This window comes from Gigantopelta aegis, chromosome 10 (assembly GCF_016097555.1).
Source record: "Gigantopelta aegis isolate Gae_Host chromosome 10, Gae_host_genome, whole genome shotgun sequence".
Taxonomy (NCBI): domain Eukaryota; kingdom Metazoa; phylum Mollusca; class Gastropoda; order Neomphalida; family Peltospiridae; genus Gigantopelta; species Gigantopelta aegis.
Genome location: NC_054708.1, coordinates 52984649 through 53008442, shown reverse-complemented (window position 1 = coordinate 53008442; position 23794 = coordinate 52984649). Strand labels below are relative to the sequence as shown.

General features: G+C 34.1%; 2 protein-coding genes across 3 annotated transcripts in view; one reads left to right on the top strand and one right to left on the bottom strand.

The window, feature by feature from the left end:
* LOC121383182 (fibroblast growth factor receptor-like 1) overlaps window positions 1-6529 on the top strand; it is a 64910-nt gene extending 58381 nt beyond the window's left edge. Inside the window, exons 7-8 of the mRNA XM_041513031.1 lie at window positions 755-995; window positions 2271-6529. Coding sequence (XP_041368965.1) covers window positions 755-995; window positions 2271-2629 — 600 coding nt within the window. The 3' untranslated portion in view covers window positions 2630-6529. The remainder of the gene's footprint in view (window positions 1-754; window positions 996-2270) is intronic.
* A 7358-nt stretch (window positions 6530-13887) lies between these two features.
* The window catches only part of LOC121383097 (structural maintenance of chromosomes protein 3-like), a 36293-nt gene continuing 26386 nt past the window's right edge, over window positions 13888-23794 (bottom strand). Inside the window, exons 25-34 of one of the 2 annotated variants that reach the window (XR_005959257.1) lie at window positions 23173-23262; window positions 22666-22752; window positions 22220-22363; window positions 21802-21870; window positions 21245-21334; window positions 20404-20472; window positions 19436-19613; window positions 18722-18828; window positions 16710-18050; window positions 13888-16653 (exon numbers count right to left, since the gene is read on the bottom strand). Coding sequence is in view for 1 of the 2 variants with exons in the window: in XM_041512874.1 (XP_041368808.1) it covers window positions 17979-18050; window positions 18722-18828; window positions 19436-19613; window positions 20404-20472; window positions 21245-21334; window positions 21802-21870; window positions 22220-22363; window positions 22666-22752; window positions 23173-23262 (906 nt within the window). In the remaining variant the exon portion in view is untranslated. Of the gene's footprint in view, window positions 18051-18721; window positions 18829-19435; window positions 19614-20403; window positions 20473-21244; window positions 21335-21801; window positions 21871-22219; window positions 22364-22665; window positions 22753-23172; window positions 23263-23794 lie in introns of both variants that reach the window. The other variant, XM_041512874.1, reaches the window with a different exon arrangement.

The window sequence follows — 23794 nt, the reverse complement described above, 5'->3', positions numbered from 1 at the left end:
ACAAAAAGCTGTTGCAAAATTGACTTCATTGTTATTTTTACAAAATTGCTGTCACAAGATAATCTGAATTCTGTTCTTTAAATGGTATTAATTTTCCATCATAATTTAGATGTTTTTATAATATAATATAGTGCATATATATTTAAATCTCATTGCTCTATTTTACTGTGTTCTTTTTGAATTTCATTTAATTTAATTTTTTCTTGATCTGGCAGCTCCTATCTTTCAACCTTGCTGTCCATGTCCACTTGTCTGTCTTTGTCTCCCCATCTACAACATATACTTGTTTCTTTTGACCTATCCATATTGCACACCTGCTATTTTTCCCATAGCCATTTGCAGAACTGTAATAGAATATTGCAGGTTACGATATTTATTATCTCAACTATACAGGGCGGAATCTAGTCCAGTGATAAAGTGTTCGCTTGATGCACGGTCGGTCTAGGATTGATCCCCGTCGGTGGATCTATTGGGCTATTTCTCGTTCCAGCCAGTGCTCCACAACTGGTGTAACAAAGGCTGTGGTATTTACTATCCTGTCTGTGGGATGGTGATTATAAAAGATTGTTTGCTGCTAATCGAAAAGAATAGCCCATGGAATGGCGACAGCAGGTTTCCTCTCTCAATATCTATGTGGTCCTTAACCATACCGGTATGTCTGACGCCATATAACCGTAAATAAAATGTGATGAGTGCGTCATTAAATAAAACGTTTCCTTCCTTCCTCAACTATACATTTATTTTTGTCTTGTAGTGGCTGAAGCGTGTCGAGGACCCCGACTCCGTATACAGTGTGAACACGACAATCGAGGTGAAGGGTCAGAAGTTTGTGGTGCTGAAGACGGGGGAGGTGTGGACCCGCCCCGACGGCTCCTACCTGAATAAACTGGTCATCCAGCGGGTCACGGAGCGACACTCGGGCATGTACATCTGTCTGGGCGCCAACAGCCGCGGATACAACTTCCGCAGTGCTTACCTCTCTATCAAGCAACCAAGTGAGTCGGGAGCAAAACAAAATAGATTTAACTGGTTTAAATACTAGTTTGGTTTATAATTAAAACCCATGTTACCATGCTGCCTCAATAGGTTGAGAATTTTAAGCCAACTTCATGTATAAGCTAATTCCTTAGTTTAAAGTTTATTTTGTTTATTAACACCATTAGCACAGATTGAATTTTTTGTGGTATAAGCTAATTCCATAGTTGACCTGGAATATATGATAAAGAGTATAAGTTAATTCCTAGTTTGACCAGGAATAATAGAATCTATCACCGTTGTGATATATAGATAAGGCAATTCCAACCCGAGGGACAAAAACATTTTGTCCCGAGGGTTGGAATTGCCTTTTCTCCCATCCCTAGCCATGCAAGACAGGCGTATTCCTCACAACGGTGATTGATTCTTTTTCTTACCCATTTAATTACAGTAACAAAACATTAATTTTGTAAGCTACGTACGGTTTGTTTATTATTGAACGATTCGTAAACATTTCACCTACAAACAATGAAACTCATTTAATCATACGCTGAAAATATAGTCCAACTTATGCAACAACATAAAAATGCAACAACTTAACAATAAATATAAAGTTGAAAATATTAATTTGTTTTAAAAAATTTAAACAATGATACAATGTAAAATGGCAAACAGAATTCTGAAAACTATGAGTTATGACGTCAGTTGTCGTAAAACATGAGTTATGACATCATGCATTTGTAGAAATCGTCTAGCCCGTGGGTCATACAGATTTTTCTGGCATCGTGCAAAAGCTGAATAACCCTGTCCTGTGGGCAAGAATATGTGATACATCATGTTTTCATGTTTTCATCTAATCCAATGACATCAGACAATAGCTAATCAAGCGGTTAATACAAGACTACTTGGATAATTTCAAGAAGTGTAAAAAAAATAATACTATACATAATCCTGTGAAATTATGGAACATTGTTTCAAATAAGAGGAAAAGTACAGTCTTGTGTTTTCAATGGAATTGGTACTTATGTTTCATTGGTGTGTATGTTCTTGGCATTTCTTTTGCAGAATCATTTGTTAATATTTAGTGTATAGTTTGTATGCTTTAACATTAAAAAGAAATCAACACTATGTAAAATTTTGATGAATGTTTTTTAAAAACAGGGTGTGGTAACTGGTGGCAATTTATCACAACACCATATGTCTGTCAAAAAAAAAAAAAAAAGACACTTTAAAGTAATTGATTGTTTTTCCTTTATGTAGCAGTGTTGATTAACTTAATGTACTTGTTTTTGCAGGTCACATGGGAGCTCCGTATTCCAACAAAGGAAGTTCCTCCGACAGTGCCCAGTCCAACCTACCTCTCTTCATCGGCGTGCCTGCCGTCATCGTCCTCATCGTCGTCATCATCGCCATTGTTATACTGCAGCGGAGACGGCGCTGCAATGCCACGGCACGTGGACTCAAGGTGCAGCGGATAGCTGTGCCCACGCATGACAAAGACTTCTACCCAAACTATCACAATTCGAACATTCTGCAAACGAGCAGGGAAAAAATTCCAAAGATGTCCACGCAGAGTTTAGACTTTTACTCGGACAACATATCATCCGTGTCGCGCAGTCAGCAGCACAGTCACCAACACATGTACAGCTACTGAGAGGTCACAGGGACAGCATATCAGCATCGCAGAGTCGGCGGTACTGTCGGAACAAAGTGACCTCTGTGAGTGTGTGTGCGTGTATGTACGTACGACGGCTACTGTGATGCTAGTGTCAGTGTTGTGATACAAAACAGTTCGCGATCCACTCAACTCCAAACCATGTGTCAACCTGTGATCATGTGTCAGTGGTCATTAAACTCTTGTCAATGATGTGTCAATAACTCTAATCATGTAGTCAACCCTTTGATTGTGTATTGACGACAGCACTAATCGTGTCAACGGTTGACAATTCTGATCACATGTCAACAACTCCAGTTATGTTGACAGCACTAATCATGTGTCAATTCTGTCGTTTGTTGTCAATCCTGATCTTGTGACGACATCTCTGATTCTGTGTCGACATCTGACCATGTGTCAACATCTCTGATCATTTGTCGACATCTCTGATCCTGTGTCGATATCTGTGATCATGTGTCGACATCTGTGATCAATGTGTCGATATCTGTGATCATGTGTCGACATCTCTGATCATGTGTCGACATCTCTGATCATGTGTCGACATCACTGATCATGTGTCGACATCCCAGATCTTGTGTCGACATCTCTGATCATATGTTGATAACTCTGACTAAATGTTGCCTCTAATGATGAATCAACTCCATGATATGTCAAGCTGCCAGCCATTCACCATGGTGTTGTGTTGCTATTCACAGGGCCAAGTCCTTACACTGCATCTACCTACCAGGTGCTTTTGTCCTTAAAAGCATTGATCTTTATTTGTAATATTATTACAATCAGTTTTACAACATTTGATCTTTTACAAACAAAATATGCCAGGCCTAAAGGTAACGACATCAATGGTTTTGACCACCTTTCACTAAAATTTATTTTTGCAGTATGAACCGTGAGTGTGGTTACTAATGTTGAACGGCATTAAGGGTTTTTTACGAGTGTTTTGTCAGGTTCTTGGCGCCAAGTTCCAAGAAGGCAGCAAGACTGTTTTAAGTGCATTTAACACTTTGAAAAGCCCAAACTAAAGAGTGAACTGCTAGTCATAAGTAAAGTATTTGTGTCGTACACCGACGTCTCAAACACATGGTCAGTGCAGCGGTTGCAAGTCTTATTTTGAAAAATCGTTGCATTAATGTCAAAATTTGTATTTTCATACAGTTTACAAGTATGTCCATAATTAGACATTAGAAATTGTGTAATCAAATCTTTATTAATACAATTTTTAGGATGTCAAATCTGAATAGAAAGCTGACATTTTTACTGTGAGTCTGTTAAAAAAAAAAAAAAATATGTAAAGGTCTAACCATATATTACATTTAGTACAACCAATTTCTTTAGAAATTTCATGTTTGTATTTTCCAGTCTGCACAAGACCATTAAAGGTCATCTGATGATTCTATGCAAAAAACATATCATGCCTTTTAGAAAATACTTTTATTTTGACTTTTTACAAATGCTTTTCTACGAGTCGCCTTTGAACCGAGGCCTTGACCACACGCGATGAGTGGATCAGATGGAACTTCGCGGAGTGCTCGCCACCTGCCAGTCACGTGGCCTGGCACCGTCTTAGTGCTTTCATTGTAAATATTTTAAATAAAAAGTCGGTATAATTTATTTTGAACCACAATGTTTGTATAGTTGTGTAACTATAATGTGAAAGGTGTGTGCAGTTTTATGAATGTGTGTCATGTCTGGTCTATTGTTTTGTGCCCAACACTGTAAATATGTGATTTGTGTGTGTGTGTGTGTGTGTGTGTGTGTGTGTGTGTGTTGGTCTGCTGTTGCTATGGAAACAGGGTAAAACTGAAGATAGTTTGGTGTACGGTTGTGTTATAAGAATGAGACGTTATTGCCTGTCACCGATTTCAGTTAGTGTTTTTTACTAAAATTTATGTTTCATGTCATCGAAAATAACTAAAAAGTCCAGAAAGTCCAAATGGTATTTTTCTTCAATTTAGATATATGTATATCTTCTTTAATCTGTAGAGAACATCATTGATTGTACAAGATTGATGTTGACTATCAAGGATTTCATCAAAAATGTGTTTGTATTTTGACCTGGCTCTCATTGTAACAATATAATTCTGTTGTAATGGTTTAACTTAGATGACAATTGACTGTTTTTCCTTTCATAAATATAATGGCTGTATACCTTTGGTGCCAAAATACCATGGCTGACTCAAGATTATTAAAATATATTGTTTAAGCATTTTTGTTTTTGCATGTAAATGTTATTTTTATCTTTAAATTATAAAATGACAATATACATGAATCATATGTTTTAAATTTTATTTTTTAGCATTTCAATGACATATAAGAGCACATGACATTGAAGATTTTAATTTTTAAATTAAAATTTAATTTTTATGACAAATAGCATGACAGGATAGAGAAATTATAATTAGTGTGGTGTCTGTTAACGAGATGTATGGATGTTATTTTCACTGTGTACAGATGTTTTCTCTAATGTATGTGTAACCAACGACAGGGTAAATGACATAACGTCATATTTTTATGTACAGCTCATATGACATGTATAGGACTCACTGTTCATAAAAATATTACTCTCATTTTCAACTGTATTTACCAGATGGATAACTTAATGATCACTTTTATAGCACATAGTTTGGAAAATAAAAAGATATGTTGTGATTTTCCATACATGTATGTGAAACTGTTTAAATGTTTTATTGTTATGTTTATGTTCATAAAGAATTTTTTTTTTTTTGGATTTTTTTAAAGTACCAAGTGATATTTAAAGCTTTTTACTATGAGGATTTATAAATGCACAACTTTCAGATTGCAGTACGCTGTATACTGTTACAAAATACAAAAAAAAATCTTAAATGTAAATGGATAAACAAAGAATCCTGCAAAATAATCTACCTGGGAAGCAAAACTAATAATTGTATGAAAATAAATTAGAAGATATGGGGCATGTTTAATACCTAATAGAAAAAAATTCCTAATTAAAATCACCAGCATTAAAAGTAATCATGTCTTTTTTTTTCTCTTTTTTTTCACAAATTGCCTTTTTATAAAATGTTTAGGTTTTTTCCCCTCAAAATATTGTTATCCTGACTTAGGGCATGAAAACAAATTATTTCTTATATCATATTAGATTTTTAAAAATGTGTATAGTTGAGACCAGTTTTGTTTTTAAGGATCAAAGGGCTAAAAATAAGTTGTTAGCTTGAACAAAATTACTTATATTGGACTTGATTGCCCACTCTTTAATATCAAGCAAACTGGATACAATTAGAGAGTTTACCATATTTGAGTCTTAATCCAAACAAGAAAGATATATAAGCACAAATATGGACTTGTTAGCAACAAAAAATGTTGTGGGGTTTTTTGGTTTGTTTTTTATATACATCATAAAATATCAAAACATTTTTAAAAAATCATTGTAATAGGAGCTGCTATCACATAAGTTCCTAAATTCAGTCTGTTCAAAACATTTTTAATTGAACTTTTATTATTTTTTGGTTCATTCAAAATACTTCATCTATCTACCTCATTGTGAATGTCAAAATTGTTTTTATTTACACAAATCAGTGCTTTTTAATTTTAGGAAGTTAGCAGAATAAGGAAAATCATTGTCTTTTGTGTGTGTGTATATATTGCAATATACTAAATAATTAGTTGGTTTTGAAAGTATTGTTTTGTAGCATATATACAAAATTATATAGAATTCAGTTGACTATAGGGCTCGTGTCAGAAGACAGTATATGTAGATATTTTAAGTTGTGTAGCAATGTTCTAAGTCTAGACTTTGCCTTCTTTCCAATAATTGTCCGATGTGAATGATTACAATTATTTCTAAATACTGGTTCAGATTCTGGTCGTGGGCCAGTGCTTATTAAACTTTAAGGTACTAAACCACCATTCTCTGTGTTGTTACTTTAGGGGTGGGATGTAGTCCAGTGGTAAAGTGTGCCTGGTGTGCAGTCCGTCTGGGGTCGATCCCTGTCAGTGGGCCCATTGGGTTATTTCTTATTCCATCCAGTGCTCCACAACTGGTATATTAATAGTCATTGTATGTACTATCCCTTGCTCCTAATGGAAAAATGTAGCAGGTTTCCTCTAAGAGTATATGTCAAAATTACAAACTGTTTGACATCCAATAGCTGATGATTAATAAATCAATGTGCTCTAGTGGTACAGAACAAACTAACTTTGTTACTTTATGTAGCAGCTCAGTATAGTCCAGATTAGGAAATAGGTCTTCATTAAAACAAACATATAATGTAAAACACTTAACTTCCTTTTCAAAACTTTCTTTGATGATTACAAGTAGATTGACCTGTAGACTTTAAATAACTCATTAGCTTGAAATTAGATGTTATTATTACCAAACTGTACATGTGGTGTTGTGCCCTTATGTAACCGCTAAATAAGATAGTGCTCTAGCTTAAGGGAGGATTACTCAAAATGATTTCCGTTGACCTATATTGATTTTTTTGATTTTTTTTAATATGGCCTAGTAATCAACACGCTTCTACTTAGTAAAAATAGTATTCATGTGGCCATCCTAAAACCGTCTTATTTTTCACAGAATATATTCTGACATCAAGTTCTTTATGGCTTTTAAGTTTTTACAACATATGAGCCTCAACATTTTATTAAAATGCATGCAAAAGTGAATGGTGGTATGTAACCCTATGGGAAAAAAAGGTCCAGACTGAGGTCTTTAGCAAAGTGTCCAGACTTTAACTCTTTGTTTTGTGTGGATGAAACTTTATTCAAGCCTTCGGTCTAAACTTTAAAGTTTAATAATCATAAGGTCTGATCATGCACAGGGCCTCATTTTACAAAGCAATCTTAGTGCTAAGATTACCATAAGAGTATAACTACCTCATGCACTTAGATGATCTTACCGCTAAGATCGTTCATTGGAACACGGCCCTGGTCTTTAAAGGTGTATAAATTATTTTTATTTTTATGAATATTCATTCTTGCCATCTTTCACTTGTTTTATCTTGATCATCCATAGTTTCACTGTTGACCTACTTTATTGTGTTTGTTTTCACAGAGTTTGTGAAGTGTACTTCTTGTAGAGGACAAGCAAACATGTCTTCGGAGTTTTGTTTTATTTTGATATTTAATTTATTTAGTAATTTTAGAAAGCACGGTAGAGTGAAATTTCTATTTTTATTTTATACATCTTACCAGTTGTTTAAGACTTACTTTTCTTGTAGATTGATATTAATTTTCTGTGAAAGTTATACTGAAGAAGAATAATGAAAAGCCAAAACTAATAGATCATTTTTTACTTGAAATTAGTATTGTTTATGTCTGCTGCTCATAAAGGTGACAACACCCAGTGGATTGTAAGAGAATTTAAAATGTTTAGTTTAATGTAACAGATATCTCGCCTAAACCAAGATAAAAGATTTACCAATGCCCACATTTATATGCGACAGATCGTCTCGTTTTGACATATTAAACTAATGATATTGTTAATATTGTGACGAAATGGACTTCACATTAAAATATATTCTAAACTACTACACTGGATTTATAGTAGTCTTTCAGACTGTTCAATTTGTTGGTTTAACAAAGACTCAATTGGGTAGTGTAATGGATCTGTCAACAGTATAATGGTATTTATTCAGGGCTAGCTTTGCCACTCGACATATTTGCCAATTGCGAATTTTGAAAACAATTGGTGAATTTTACTTTAATTTGGCACAAAAACATTATGCTATGCTTGATATTTTTTATGGAAAATTATGGAAATTTAGCAATTTTGGAAGTTCAGCCGATAATTTGGCAAAATTTTCTATTGACCCAGAGCTAGCCCTGTCATTTCACACATATCTTTCACTTCATAGAACTCTGTTGTCATGATGATTTAAAATATCTGGTCATGTAGTCATCATGAATAGTCATTACTCTTACAAACCACAGATAAAATAAAAACTAACCACAACCTATTTTTGCAGATTTTATATAGTTCTGTAATGAATGATCTATTGATTGTGCTCCTTTGTTTTTCGTTGGTGTTTTGTTAAGACGAGACCACCACTGTACATATGGACGTCCCAGCTTTAACTATTGACAATCACATGTCTGTCACATTGCCTGGCTAATGCAGCAGTCATGTGACAATGTAAGTATTACATGATTTCCGCTGGGGTGAGGCAGTAGCCGCCTCTCCTTGTGTAAATAAATACATTGTCCTCAACGAGAATAAATATTTGATATCTACAGTACTGTTGCTTTTTTGTGTTTATTTGAACATTAATATATTATAGTGTTGACATCATTCTGTTGCACACACAGTGACATCCAATAGAAACTATACCAAGACAAAGTGAGTTTTATTTCCTTTATAATTTGGAAGGAAATGGCTTATTTAACGACACACTCAACACATTTTATTTGCAGTTATATGGTTAAGGACCACACAGATATTGAGAAAGTAAACCTGCTATCGCCACTTCATGGGCTACTCTTTCCAATTAGCAGCAAGGGATCGTTTATATGCACCATCCTATAGGCAGGATAGCACATACCACGACCTTTGATGTACCAGTTGTGGTGCACTGGCTGGAGCGAAAAATAGCCCAATGGGCCCACCGACAGGGATTGATCCCAAACCGAACGAGCATGTTACCACTGGGCTACGTCCTGCCCTTTATAATTTGAACAATGGAAATAAAATGGTGGTTAAATATCTTTCTGCTTTTATGGATGGAATGTTTTTTTCCTCTCATGCCAAAACACCACTCATGAATATTATAGGTTTTGAACATGCAACATATGTTGGGGTTTTTTCAGTAGTCTCAGAGTATTGGTATAGTTTCTTTTGGACATTAGTATATTTGTTAAATTTAAATTATGTGTACGAGATAAAAACAAAATAAATTGATTTACCCACTTTAGTTTGGGAAAGAAGGATGACAGACAAGATGGAAAAGAAAGGTATAGTTAATAACACGTGTGCAAATTTTAAACTACGGCCAACATTATTTCAACACTTTGTCAAGTGAGAAAGAAAGAAATGTTTTATTTAACGACGCACTCAACACATTTTATTTACAATTATATGGCGTCCGACATATGGTTAAGGACCACACAGAGGAAACCCGCTGTCGCCACTACATGAGCTACTCTTCCGATTAGCAGCAAGGGATCTTTTATTTGCGCTTCCCACAGGCAGGATAGCACAAACCATGGCCTTTGTTGAACCAGTTATGGATCACTGGTCGGTGCAAGTGGTTTACACCTACCCACTGAGCCTTGTGGAGCACTAACTCAGGGTTTGGAGTCAGTATCTGGATTAAAAATCCCATGCCTCGACTGGGATCCGAACCCAGTACCTACCAGCCTGTTGACCGATGGCCTACCACGACGCCACCGAGTTGTCAAGTGAGAGAAGGAAGCTTGCCACTCTGGCTACTCTTGAATTGGCAGCAAGCAAAGAAAAAAAAGTTTTGTTTAACGACACACTCAACAGAGTTTAATTATGGGTACATGGTTATGGACCACAGAGAGAATACCCACTGCAGTCATTCTGTGGGATATTCTTACTGATCAACAGCAAGGGATCTTTTGTATTCATCATCCCACAGACAGGACAGTACATGTACAACCCTTGTTACACATCAGTTGTAGACCAATGGCAGGAATAAAAAAAAATGGCCCAATGGGCCCCAATGTCTGATCAATGTTAGACGCAAATGCACATCAAGCGAGTACTTTACCAATGGGCCGGTCCAGCACCCAGCAGTTAAGGGGTCTTTTGTTGGTTTTTGTTTAACGACACTGTTGGAGCACATTGCTACATTAATCATTGGCTACTGATGTAAAAATGTTTTTTAATTTTTGAATTTTGGAAGAAACCTGCCACATTTTTCCATTGGCAGCAAGAGATCTTTTATATGTACTTTCCCACAGACATGACGGCACATAACAACAGCCTTTGATATACATGTACCAGTCATGGGGCACTAGATTGGATGGGAAAACGCCCAATCAGACAATGGGTCGACCGAGGTGGTTTGATCAGATGATGTATGCACTTAAGGCAAGCACTACTGACTGAGATAGATACCAGTCTTTTATATACCTTTCCATGAATAAGACAGTACATACCACAGCATTTAAATCAATAGTTATGGGACACCGATGGGGGGAAGAAAAAAAAGAAAGACTTATTGATCCTGCGAACCACTGCACATCAGGCAGCACAGACCAAGAGAGAAAAATCACATTTCTACAATTGACCAATAAACACAATTTTATTGGTCATATGTCCTTTTGTTTTTGCAAATTCTAATGGGAATGTCTTTTATGTAAAATATTATTTAAAGATAAGTGTGCATTTTGAAATTATAAATAAATTATTTATTTTAAAATGAAGCAAACACCACTATTCAAAGGGCAATAACTCTTAAATAGGTTTTAGAACAAAGTGGAATTAAGAGTTTGATGCATTTGAAGACGGACACTGGGCTGCCATATTTGTAGAAGTGCAGCCTGATTTTTGCCCAAATTAAACAAAAATGCTGAAATCCGACTTAACATTTTTACTGCCAAACAGCTATATATAGGGTTGCAAATGAATCATTTTGCATTTTTGTTATGGATTACAACTAAAATTGTGCGAGTAAAATGATGGAAATACATGGTGAAAAGGTTTCAGGCCAGCCCATTTTACCCACATATTTTCATTATTTTTGCCCCCAACATAGGGGGTGGGGAAGGCATAGGCATACGAGCTCCCATTTTTGTAGGGGCGGAGCAAGCTGGTTTTTGCCCGAATTAAACCAAAATGTGCTAATCTGGGCAACATTTATTCATATTGGCATCACTGTCAAACAGCTATAAAGGGTTGCAAACAAATCACTATGCATTTTTACATGATTACAACTAATTTCGAGGGTAGAATGATAGAAAAACATGGTTAAAAGGTCTCCAATTACCACATTTTGCCTGAATATCTCCAATTTGCCCGAATTTGAGGTTTTGCTCCAGCACTAGAGGAGCAGTTGGCCCATCTTGTATGCTTATGGGGGGGGAAGGACAACTGCAGTTACAGGTGAAACTGCATTATTTTCCTTGACTAGCAGAAAAAAAGAATGTATCACCAACAGAGGAATACAATTCTTCAAGGAATTTTTTATCTGCCAACAAAAATGTATTGTAATGTTTAAGCTGGATGCCAAAAATGTATAGCAATTTGGCAAATTTGATCATAAAATCTGTAGACAAATTCAAATGACATATCTTCATCAAATTAAATATTAAAGTTTGCTGCATTGTAAGATGCTTCAGACTAATAAAACATTTCTACAATTAAACTTACATATTAAATATATTTTCTTGTTTAGAATATCAGTGTCTGTATATTCAATGTGTTTCTGGTTGTCTTAATATTTGTGAGACACCCAAACTGGATTTTGTCTTCAAATAATTTCGTATGCACAAAAAAATATATTTTAGGAAACAAAATGAAATTTAACCTCGTATAAATATTAGAACGATCAGAAACATGTTTAATTTACAGCCACTAATATTTTATGCAGAAAAATATATTTGATATGTAATTACAATCATTAAAAGTCTCTGTTTCGTCGATAACATCTTAAAAATTGCAGCAAACTCAGGAATGTCACTTTAAATCGTAGTTGGCGAACAACGGCTTAAACCCTATATTGTGACATCACCATACACTAGTTTCCTTCAATGCACTATAAAACTAGTGACCTAGTGCATATAATAACAGTTTACACAGCCACCCAGGATCCAGCCACTAACATGTCACCAGTGGTGGGTCCAAGGTTAGTAGAAAATCAAGCAAGGAAATTCAAACTCAAAGACAGAAGTGAATTGTTTATTTGAACACAGGTGTACAAAAACAAGAATGGTGCTGCCTCGAGATTCTAAACCATATCATCCTATATTCTGTGTGATGTCAAATGTTAACTTTTTGTTTTTAAATTTCACAGTATTAACGTAAACATTTATGCTGCTTTAGTCACAGAATGAGGCATAAACAATCATGATAAACAAATCTTAGCCTTTTGATGATTAAAATAACCTGATTTTCTAAGCATAGCTAAAAATAATGAGCTCTGAAAATGTACGCATTATATCAGTCAAAGATGAAGAAAAGATTTTAAGATGCATTAAAATCCCTGAGTTTTCTTAACATTCAGTTCTTATACAGGTTTTTCATCTGTATCTGTAAAACAATACAATGTAATTTGTTTCTAAGATTTTCAATAAAATTGTACATTTGGCATCTTCTTTGCAAAACTTCATAAACCGAAATAAAAAACAATTCCCACTAACATAGCTTTAAATATTGATACCTCTGACCAAACAGCTGACTGTTATAAGTATACACACCAAAGTCTAACATTTTATAAGCATATTAACGGCCAACAATATGTCAGTGCATCAAGAAATATTGCAGCAGTTAAGATACAAAATGTTAGGCTAGATTTTAACACAGATTTGATGGTTAATGGAACATCGTTATGATATAAATTTGCTGAGTAACTTTAAAAGCTTCAAATGATAATTGTATGAAATGTACAGTATCTAATATTATGGAAATGAAATGTATCCCCATGGTGTAATAATGATTATCTATAATGCATTTTCCAGTTTCTTTACAACATTTCTGTATTACACTTTTGTTCTTTTAACAAAAACAGCATGAAATACAAGATAAAAACAATGAAAATATTTTAGTTCGATACCATGACAACACATTCAAGCTGCTATAGAATATATATAAATTATTACCCATATGGGCTCAAATATACGGGGTAATATTTTTTCGATCTCTGCACAGTGTGCAGATTGCTTCTACAGTCACTGATTGGCTGGCTTTAAAAAGACAAGATTTGATTGGCAATTACATACTGCCGGGACTACTTTTTGTTCATTCATGATTCCATTTATCGGTCAAACTATTACTACGAACTTCAAATATTTTTATACGATACGAACATTTACGGAATTAAAAATCAAATTATATGTACAAATGTTTAAAAATATTTTTTTTAAATTATTTTGACTGGGTTTTTTTGGGAACTATTCTTTGGTGGATACTGTTGGGTGTGCACTGGTAACGGCGTGTATGAATATATTGTTATGGCTGGTAGAGCTTGTTAGTTGTTACAGCAGCGAGAACGTAAATATACTTTTAAAATCGTTAAAGATTGACAATGGGTAATAAAGAGAATAACCAACTCACTACGAGGAATTACGGATTATCTGTCCCTCGTGAATTAATGCTGTAACATTACAACATTAATTCACTCGGGACATATAATCCGTAATTCCTCGTAGCTCGTTAGTTATTCTCTAAGTAACAAAAATCTTTATTATATTTACAATGTATGCCGTAACATCAATGGACTAAAAGACTTTATCTAGACAGAATGAATGTATGAATGTTTAATGAAAAACACATCAACTATTGGATGGCAAACTAAGATAAGTACATGAAAACAATAGAAACAAATGATACCAGTATCTGGATAGAATGGATGAATGAATGTTTAACGACACCCCAGCATGAAGAAAAATACATAGTATCTGGATAAAATTCATGGTGTTAAAATGTTTTATAACAACATATGAACAGCTAAATTTAAACATGGAATTAATTTAAAATTTACAATAAAAGTACAATAGATGTACTTGAAGAAATGTACAACACTAATACAACATTGATGTTTACTTGTATGCAAGATGATGTTTTGTGGATAAGATGTACAGCTATTAAAACTTATGCAAAACGTTGGTTTTTTTCTGATGATTAAAGCACTAGAAACTGAGACAGAATGTCATCAGATTTCTTCATGAAACACACACACTCAGAATTTAAAATTTTATAGTGAATACTTTTTCAATTCATGCCCTATGATCATTTAACGAAATTGGAAACCATTTTTCATGGTAATTGTTATATGATAATGGACTTTCAGTTTCGTGATTTTGTCAACATACTACCACAAATAAGATTGTTATCGTGAAATCTGGCAGCCTGTGATACAGCACTCAGAATACTGTAAAACCTTATTTTTGTGTATTAATTATTCATGATTTGTCCTACAGTATTCGGACATTTTGTGTCGCCTAACAATGATTGCATTAAAATACACAATTTGATTTACGAGTGAATGTTTGTCTAGAAAATGACAGCCCCAATCACATTTATCACCATTTCTGATCATGACTTTGTTCAAGACGTTTTCCTCAATGGGATTTAACAAAAGAACACAAACATTAAATTCCATTGTCAAAACTTCTATTCTACACGCTTTATTTTTAACAAGAATTAATCTAAAATTAGAATGATTAAAGTGTTAAAATGCACAATAAAATATTCATTTCATGGTAGAATTGTGAAACAGGTTTTGCCATTGTAATGATGTAGCACCAAGTTGAAGAAAATTTAATACATAAAGCAAATACTTGATGTAAATACTTATTTGCATGTGTGAGCAAAAATGTTACCTCTTTCATGAAAATTATTTTAATATTACTTTCCCGTGTGTATGTACCATAATCTTTTCTCAGACACAGGACGCAAATTTGTTAAAAATGAATGATTTTAATTCACTTATATCACCTTATTACACATTATATAAGACCGCAATATTTAAGTAACACTATTTTAGGTAGTGAAACAAAAAAGAAACATTAAAAAAAAGCATACCTTTTTTGTTACTTTAGTTCAAACATCAATAAAAGATAAGAGTTGGAAAAATTCAAAAACATTAATTTTTTTTGCAGATTATGTGTTCAAGATACTGATTTTTTCATTCACTACCAAATTCCCCTTATAAAATGGCATGATCTGAATTTGTCCACATCAGTTTTCTATTAAAATGTACTACAACCAGGGTTTGCATTTTAACTTTTGGGGGACACAGCAACTGTAGCCATCCATTTAATTACAAATATTAGGGCACCAAGGCAAACATATTACCTGCAAAAATAGGGGAATGAAAGCAACTTTCCTTTCAAGTGTTCTCGAACAAAAATGATTTCATGCTAGGGCACCACAGCATTTTTCTTGCCATCGGCAATGTCCAATTTTTGGCAAAGTAAGAAAGGTAATAATGGCACTTGCCATCAGTGCTGTGGTAAAATTTTAATCCCGCTATAGTATTAGTATTACATCAATATAAATACACCCACAATAGTTAAACAACATTTAATCTGTTAGCTCTGTCAGCACCAAGTAACATATTGGTGTTATCCATCAGAAACATTTTATTATCCACATATATTCAGGAAAATGTAACCAGTATGACCCACGTGTGTCATAATGATTTCACGAGCACAACTAATGACATTATTTTGTGAACCGATGTCATAACTTAATGCAGCTTCCCTAGTGTAAACGCTAATCAAAATAACGTAATTTTTCCGTCTCTTTTTAGTTTCGTTTGAAACATTTTGACATGGTCCTAAGCTTGTTATTCGTGAAAATAATATTTTGAATAATGTGAATAATAAAGAATTATTACACTCGCTCGGGTAATACAATAATCGTGATACTCGTTTTGTAAATCAGTACGACACAAGCTTGTATAATAGTCTCTATTTATAGCATATGTTAACATATTAACAGGGTTATGCAGGTTACCCCACAGAAGAATAATACATAATTCACTAACAACTGGTTTGCATTCATTATGACAAATACCCCTAAGTATATTGCATTCAAATGAGGTTGTTATCAAATGGGGTTGCTAAACAAAAGGTTCTCCAATGTTACACTCCTTTATAACTGCTATAATATTAATTAATATTGTATCTAATTATTATTTCATATAGTTTTAGTAATAATATTAAAGGACAGGCAAAAGGTAGGATAAGTTTATGTTACGTAAACCGTAACATTGATGTTGGCCATAATATTTGAAAAGTTAACTTGAAAAGTGGCAAGTAATGTTCGAAACACTCTGGGCACGTATTGTTGAGAGAGAAATACTTGGCTGTAGTTGTAGTAAACATATCACTGTCATCAGCTGTAAGTGTCATGATTCTTCTAAATGTACATGCAAATAATGACATGAATGTTCACCTTCTGACAGTTACAGAATAAATTGATTTTTGTCCTTTTTTTCCCCTGGTCATCCAACATTTTATCACACACAGTGGAACCAGGGCCGAGTTCAGCCAGACTGATCAGAAAAAACATCCACTAGACTGGTTTATGCACCTCACAGTAAACCAAATGGATATGACATCAGAAAAACATCTGCTAGACTGGTTTATGCACTTCACAGTAAACCAAATGGATATGACATCAGAAAAACGTCCACTAGACTGGTTTATGCACTTCACAGTAAACCAAATGGATATGACATCAGAAAAACTTCCACTAAACTGGTTTATGCACTTCACAGTAAACCAAATGGATATGACATCAGAAAAACATCCACTAGACTGGTTTATGCACTTCACAGTAAACCAAATGGCTATGATGGCAACCAATCAAATAGTTTGCAAACGTCAGCTGGCTGAAGCTGGGGCTGCTATATAGAATATTTTATTCAACACCCACCTTTCTATAAAGTGTCTTCATACATGACGTGCATACCACTGCTTGTTTTAAAGTTTCTGTTAGGCAAGTCTTACTGTGTATTAAGATACACAATGTTAAACACCAAGAAGATATAACAAACAAGTTCACTATAATAAAATTCCACATTTTAAACCATTTGTATATTGTGTGTGTGTGTGTGTTTAGGGCTCGAAACTTGCCAAAACATACGGTGGCAAAAAAAAATAATGGATGTTGGCAAATTACGATAAGCGAACCACAAACAAGATTTTAATGTGGAATAAATAGATGCAATACAAATATTAATAGTGGCTCATATGCTATAGATCTAAAGTAGATCACTCAAATAATAGTATTATTTGGGCGACTAAATGCCATTATTTTTTAATATTCAAGTCGCCCAAACAGGACACTGGTCGCATTTGGCGACCTGGCCACAGACCGTTTCGAGCCCTGGTGTTGTGTGTGCATGCATGAAAATGACATGTTGGTTGTCACGCACACATGGTTCTACCACAAAATCAAGTATTTGATAACGACTTTATGCTGCAACTTAACAGATACTCATTGCAAAAGTGTTTTGCAATATATTATCCAATATCTACTGCAAAAGCATTTATGCTGTGATGTAAATAAGTCCATTGCAAATGTTTCTGCAGTAGTAACGTCAACCATTCGCCATATATTTATATAATGATGCCAACCATTCTCTGTATATTTAAATAGTACTGTCAACCATTTATGTATATTGTAATGTCCACTGTCCTGTGCACTGATACAGTAATTTCAGCCATGAGTCGTGTCATCCTCAACGAAATCTTCAGCTTCCTCGCGACTCACACATTCTATATGACTGACCTAAAAAAAGAAAACAAGACTCAGAGTAAAACCTTCTTATTGTAAGAATTGCAATTTTAAAATATGCATGTTTTAAAACAAAATTAGGACAAAATTATTATCAGGATTCCGGTTTCACAAAGTGATATAAGCTAAAATTTAAATCATGTGTATTTGTGTTTTAAATTAACAAAGAAAAGTAATTTTGTATTATGACATTCCAGTACGAAGCTCAATGAGCTGTTATTACATGTGTAACATATCATAATATTAACACAGTCTACAGAATACGAATACAAATCAACTGTCGTTTTCAAAACTTTTAAACTCAAACTATGAAATAAACATATTACATTTTTAAATACTGGTAACAGAAATGCCAGTGAAGTAATTAATAGAAATAAAAGGTGAAAATGAAATTAAAGGCAGCTATAACAGTCTGCTACGAACGTCATGTTATCTAAACAAACAGAGCCTAACCGAAGACCAAGACTGATGCAATTACACCATACATTAACTACCAGCTAAGCCTAATATTAACCATCCAGGGACGAGCTCTCTGATGCATATCACATGGTTATCAACAAGCACACATTACATAAAATTTTAACATTCTGTTGGGAAACATTTATTCGTTGCAATTCTGTATGTGGCAAACATTTACTGAATAGACAGTAAAAAATCGCACGTACCTTATTTCTAAACTTAACACCATAAAACTTGTCGGCATGCTGCAGCAGCTCAGGACGGAAGGTTGTCGTGATGAACTGTGCGTCCTGACACAATTCGTGAATCATGTCTGAAAGAAAGACAAAAAAAACCATCAACAATAAAACTACCCTTAGTATTCTAGTCTACGATATGAAATAATGTCTTACCATATTCCAAACACAAACCAAAATGCCCATTTAATAGGAAACAGCTAGTATTTAATAATATGGAATAACAAGTTTGATAGGTACAATGAAAGCCACATTTTGTTGATTTGTAAAGATCATAGAGTAAAAAAAGGGAATATTTCATTTAACGACGCACTCGACACATTTTATTTACAGTTATATGGCATCGGACAGAGCAAAAAAAGAACAGTAATTAAATATTAAAAAAAGGTAAAAGTTTATTTTGTTTAACAACACTACTAAACCACATTGATTTATTAAACATCTATTGGATGTCAAATATTAGGTAATTTTGACAAACCACAGCTACATTTTTCCATTATTAGCAAGGGATCTTTTATATGCACCATCCTACAGGATAGCACATACCACAGCCAGTCGTGTGCACTGGCTAGAATGAGAAATAGCCCAATGGGGATCGACCCACACACCGACCGTGTTTTATCACTGAGATATGTCAAAGACGGGCATATAACAATATTTTACTGTTCTGTATAAAAGTCAAACCTGCAACTGCTTTTCTGTGAGACGAATCTAAAGCCTGGTCAATCTCATCAAACAGGTAGAAAGGAGCGGGGTCACATTTCTGAATGGCAAATATCAAGGTCAAGGCCACCAGTGACTTCTGTCCACCAGACAACTGCTGCATGTCACGCATCTCGGCACGATTTCCACTGAAGGAAACCTAGAAAATAAACATAAAATTGTTAATTGAAAGTCTGTAACCATAAATAACATGTTAGGATCTTTACCATACCTCTTAATACCTAGTATCAACTGTAGTGTTTGCATGCATGTGTGTAGGAATTTTAGCGGGGGGAGGGGGGTGTTTAATCTGTGGCATGTGAAGTTTTATAGGGAGGGGACAAGTCATGCACCACAATCAAATATATTTAAAATGAAGAGAAAATCTGCATAAGAAGGGTTTGACGTCTGACCTACCCCAACCACTCCACACCCACCTAGTTTGAGAAAGATTTGATAATATTTTCAATACAGCATTTAAATAAACATTTAAATGCATCTTGGTACATTTAACACAACAATTATGTTTTATACAAGAAGGAAGGAAAAGTTTTATTTAATAACGCACTCAACAAATTTTATTTTACGGTTATATAGCGTCAGACATATGGTTAAGGACCACACAGATACTGAGAGAGGAAATCCGATGTCGCCACTTCATGGGCTACTCTTTTCGATTAGCAGCAAGGGGTCTTTTATATGCACCATCCCACAGACAGGATAGTACATACCACGGCCTTTGTAACACCAGCTGTGGAGCACTGGCTGGAACGAGAAATAGCCCAATGGGTCCACCAACGGGGATTGATCCCAGACCGACTGCTCATCAAGTGAATGCTTTACCACTATGTCCCGCCCAATGTTTTATACAATGCTGAGAATAAATAATTCAATTGTTATATTTAGGAGTCCAACAGAGTAATCACAGTAAAATGAGTAACAAAATCTACCTTTATTCCAACACCAGTGAACTGCTCTACCAGGGGAATCTCTTGTGCCGGGGTCTGTGAGTCGACACCCTTTAGAATAAATCAAAACAAACATAAACACATTGTCGTAAGTATTATGCGACTTCTGAGAGTAGACTGGCCTGAAGTCAAGTGTTGATCGACCCTTTCGTATCAGCCAAAGAGAACCAACAGGGAAGATAAAATTTATACTGTCATAATTATTATTAAATTTAAATATTAATTTGGAATTAACCTAGGTTTATTAAAAAAATAAGAAGAAAATAAGAAAATTATTTCATTATATTTGTAAATATATATTGGAATGAACAAAACTAAAGTTGAAAAGATTTAGGACAAAAAACCAAGCTAAACATGGAAATTTGACTTAAAAGCTAAACACAAAAGTGACTACTGTTGCTAAGAGTGGAAAGATAACACATATCTTGTCTTCCAGCAATGTTGTGGCGATAAATAAATGAATGTAATAATTTCCTTCCTCCTGTTCACTTTCTCCTTACTTCATGACAAGAACCCCATGTCCAGCAATGTTGTGGCGATAAATGAATGAATGTAATAATTTCCTACCTCTTGTTCACTTTCTCCTGTCTTCATGACAAGCACCCCATGTCCAGCAATGTTGTGGCAATAAATAAATGAATGTAATAATTTCCTACCTCCTGTTCACTTTCTCCTTTCTTCATAACAAGCACCCCATGTCCAGCAATAAATAAATGAATGTAATAATTTCCTACCTCCTGTTCACTTTCTCCTTACTTCATGACAAGCACCCCATGTCCAGCAATGTTGTGGCGATAAATAAATGAATGTAATAATTTCCTACCTCCTGTTCACTTTCTCCTTTCTTCATGACAAGCACCCCATGTCCAGCAGGGACCAACTTCTTAAATATTTCAGTAAAATACTTTGACACCTGAAATTAGATTAACAATTGAGAAAAACATTGACAAAGTAATATTAAATATTCTTCAGTCACAAACGAAAACCTAAATAAAACGTGTATAATTATATTCACACCAAAATAATCTATGTACATCATGTGCCTTGATGTTACAGGATGTAAACTGTAGTGTCAGTGAACAATTCTCTCTGGCTTTGAAAACAAAACCCCAAACCTTATTACGTTTAAACCTCAGCCACAGTAATTTCAATGTTTCAAACTTTTGTCATAGGTGGTAACCTGTTTTTAATATCATTAGCATGTATGTTTAATTGCCTTAAATATTTAAGATGCACGTGCATAATTGATAAGCACTTCTTTTTATGTAACCTGTTTCTGTGTCTTTATTATCATAAGCATTTACATGCTCAAATATTCTAAACTTAGATCATATGTATTCGGTTACTAAAATCTCATAAATAATCACTGCAAGTGCTTACCTGTTTAAATGTCAGCTGTATTGCTTCATATTTTCTATGATCCAGTGCATTCATTAAATCTATAATTGACTGAAAGAGCAAAGAAAACATCTAGATGTCACGTAAGTATAAAGCATACTTAAAAGAATAAAACACAACTGTATTCTCATTTCAAATAGTCATCCAGCTGAGGACAGATCACATGAAGATGGTCAACCTAAGTGATTATAATGTTGCTCAAAATGCCCTAAAAAACTCTTACTAAAAAAAACCCCAAATAAATGAAATACAGAAATTGTCAATCAAACAATATGCTAAATGGTACACTCTAAACATAGTAAATGTATTATTATAATTAATTAACAGATTTTTTTTTTTTAAATTGATCTTATTCCAGATTCTTAAAGAACATTTTGAAAATGTAACCGCAGCAACTTACATCGTATGCTCTGTCAATTTCCTCTTTTCGTTTGATCAGTTTCTCCTTCTGGTCTGTGAAGTTGACAAACTGGTCAAGTGCCTTCTTATTAACATGACTATATTTCTTTAATTCCTGATTACACTGCTCTAACTTCTTAAATAACTGAAAAATAGAAATATCTCGATATCAGTAAACCACAATAACATTTTTGATTCTTTAAATTAACAGACATTTCACTGAATAATAAAACAGGAATATAATTTTGTTTTAGTTCGAACAGAGTACTGTTGCATCTCTGTAATCATTTAATTAAACAAGGAGCTATAATCATCTAAATTAATGTTCTCCACATCTCAATGAACACATTTAGAAGATTTTAAATTGTATCAGGTTTGTGAGAACATTTTTTCCCATCAATAATTACAGTATCATTTGCTGAACTTAAAGAGTCAAACTAAACTGACCTGCTTGCTGCCCATGTCCTGGTATTTCTCAAAAGCATCACTTGGTAGTGATCCAAGTTCACGTATCTTACGCATACATTCTTCTTTCTGCAAACAAATATTTAAAATTTAAATCTTTTCTTAAATTGAAATTATAATTTTTGGGGTTTAAACATCTACAGGTTTTTTGTTAAACATGAAGTCAAATGCAAATACTAAATGAAGAGCTAAACACCAAAGTTGATATGACTGCCAAAAATGTAAATATTATATTTCACCTTCCAACTCTAATGAGGTAAGATAAAAACACACACACCCATAAGCATATAATTATTTTCACGAATCACATAAATGATGAATCCACATGTATCAGCTGCAACTAACTACAGATTCCAATTCTGGATAGTAAATACAACAATTAACGTGCACTTTGAAGCAAAGTACATGAAAATTATATATCAGAAAATTGGACAGGATGAAACTTCTTAGTACCAACATTATAAACACTGAGCTATACCCTGTATTTACCTTTTTGAGTAAAAGACTTTGCTTATTTGACATTTTTTCCAGTTCTTTCGCATCATCTCCTATTTTATCCTGAATTTCTTTCTCTTGACCCTGAAAACACAATATTAAATAACATTTTAGTGATACAAAACAATATAAATTATTATTATACGGTTTTTTTGGATGGAATTTTTTTTTTTTTTTTTTTAAATCCCCAAAGCAACCAACACATTTGCAGAAATGAAACAAGCATTCTGAGAATACTTCTAAAGCAATACATGTTCCCTACCAAGCCCAACAATTTTCCATATTCCTAATTTCAAGGGCCTAAACTTTGTAAAGAAAATGGGTAAATCACCATGAATGTTAAACTTTTAACAGTACATGATAAAGCTGTATACGTAATTTCATTTCAATATCTTTAGGGATTGCCTCCCTAAAAAAATACAACATTTCATCTCAATATCTTAAGGGATTGCCTCCCCCCAAAAAGTTCAGAATTATTTTTTCCATATCTTCTAAGTTCAAGGGATACAACTCTGTAAAAACAATGGGTAAATTGCCATGAAAGTCAACCTTGATAAAAGCTATACACAAATTTCAGCTCACTATCCTGAGGCATTGAAAAAAAAAAAAGTCTGGA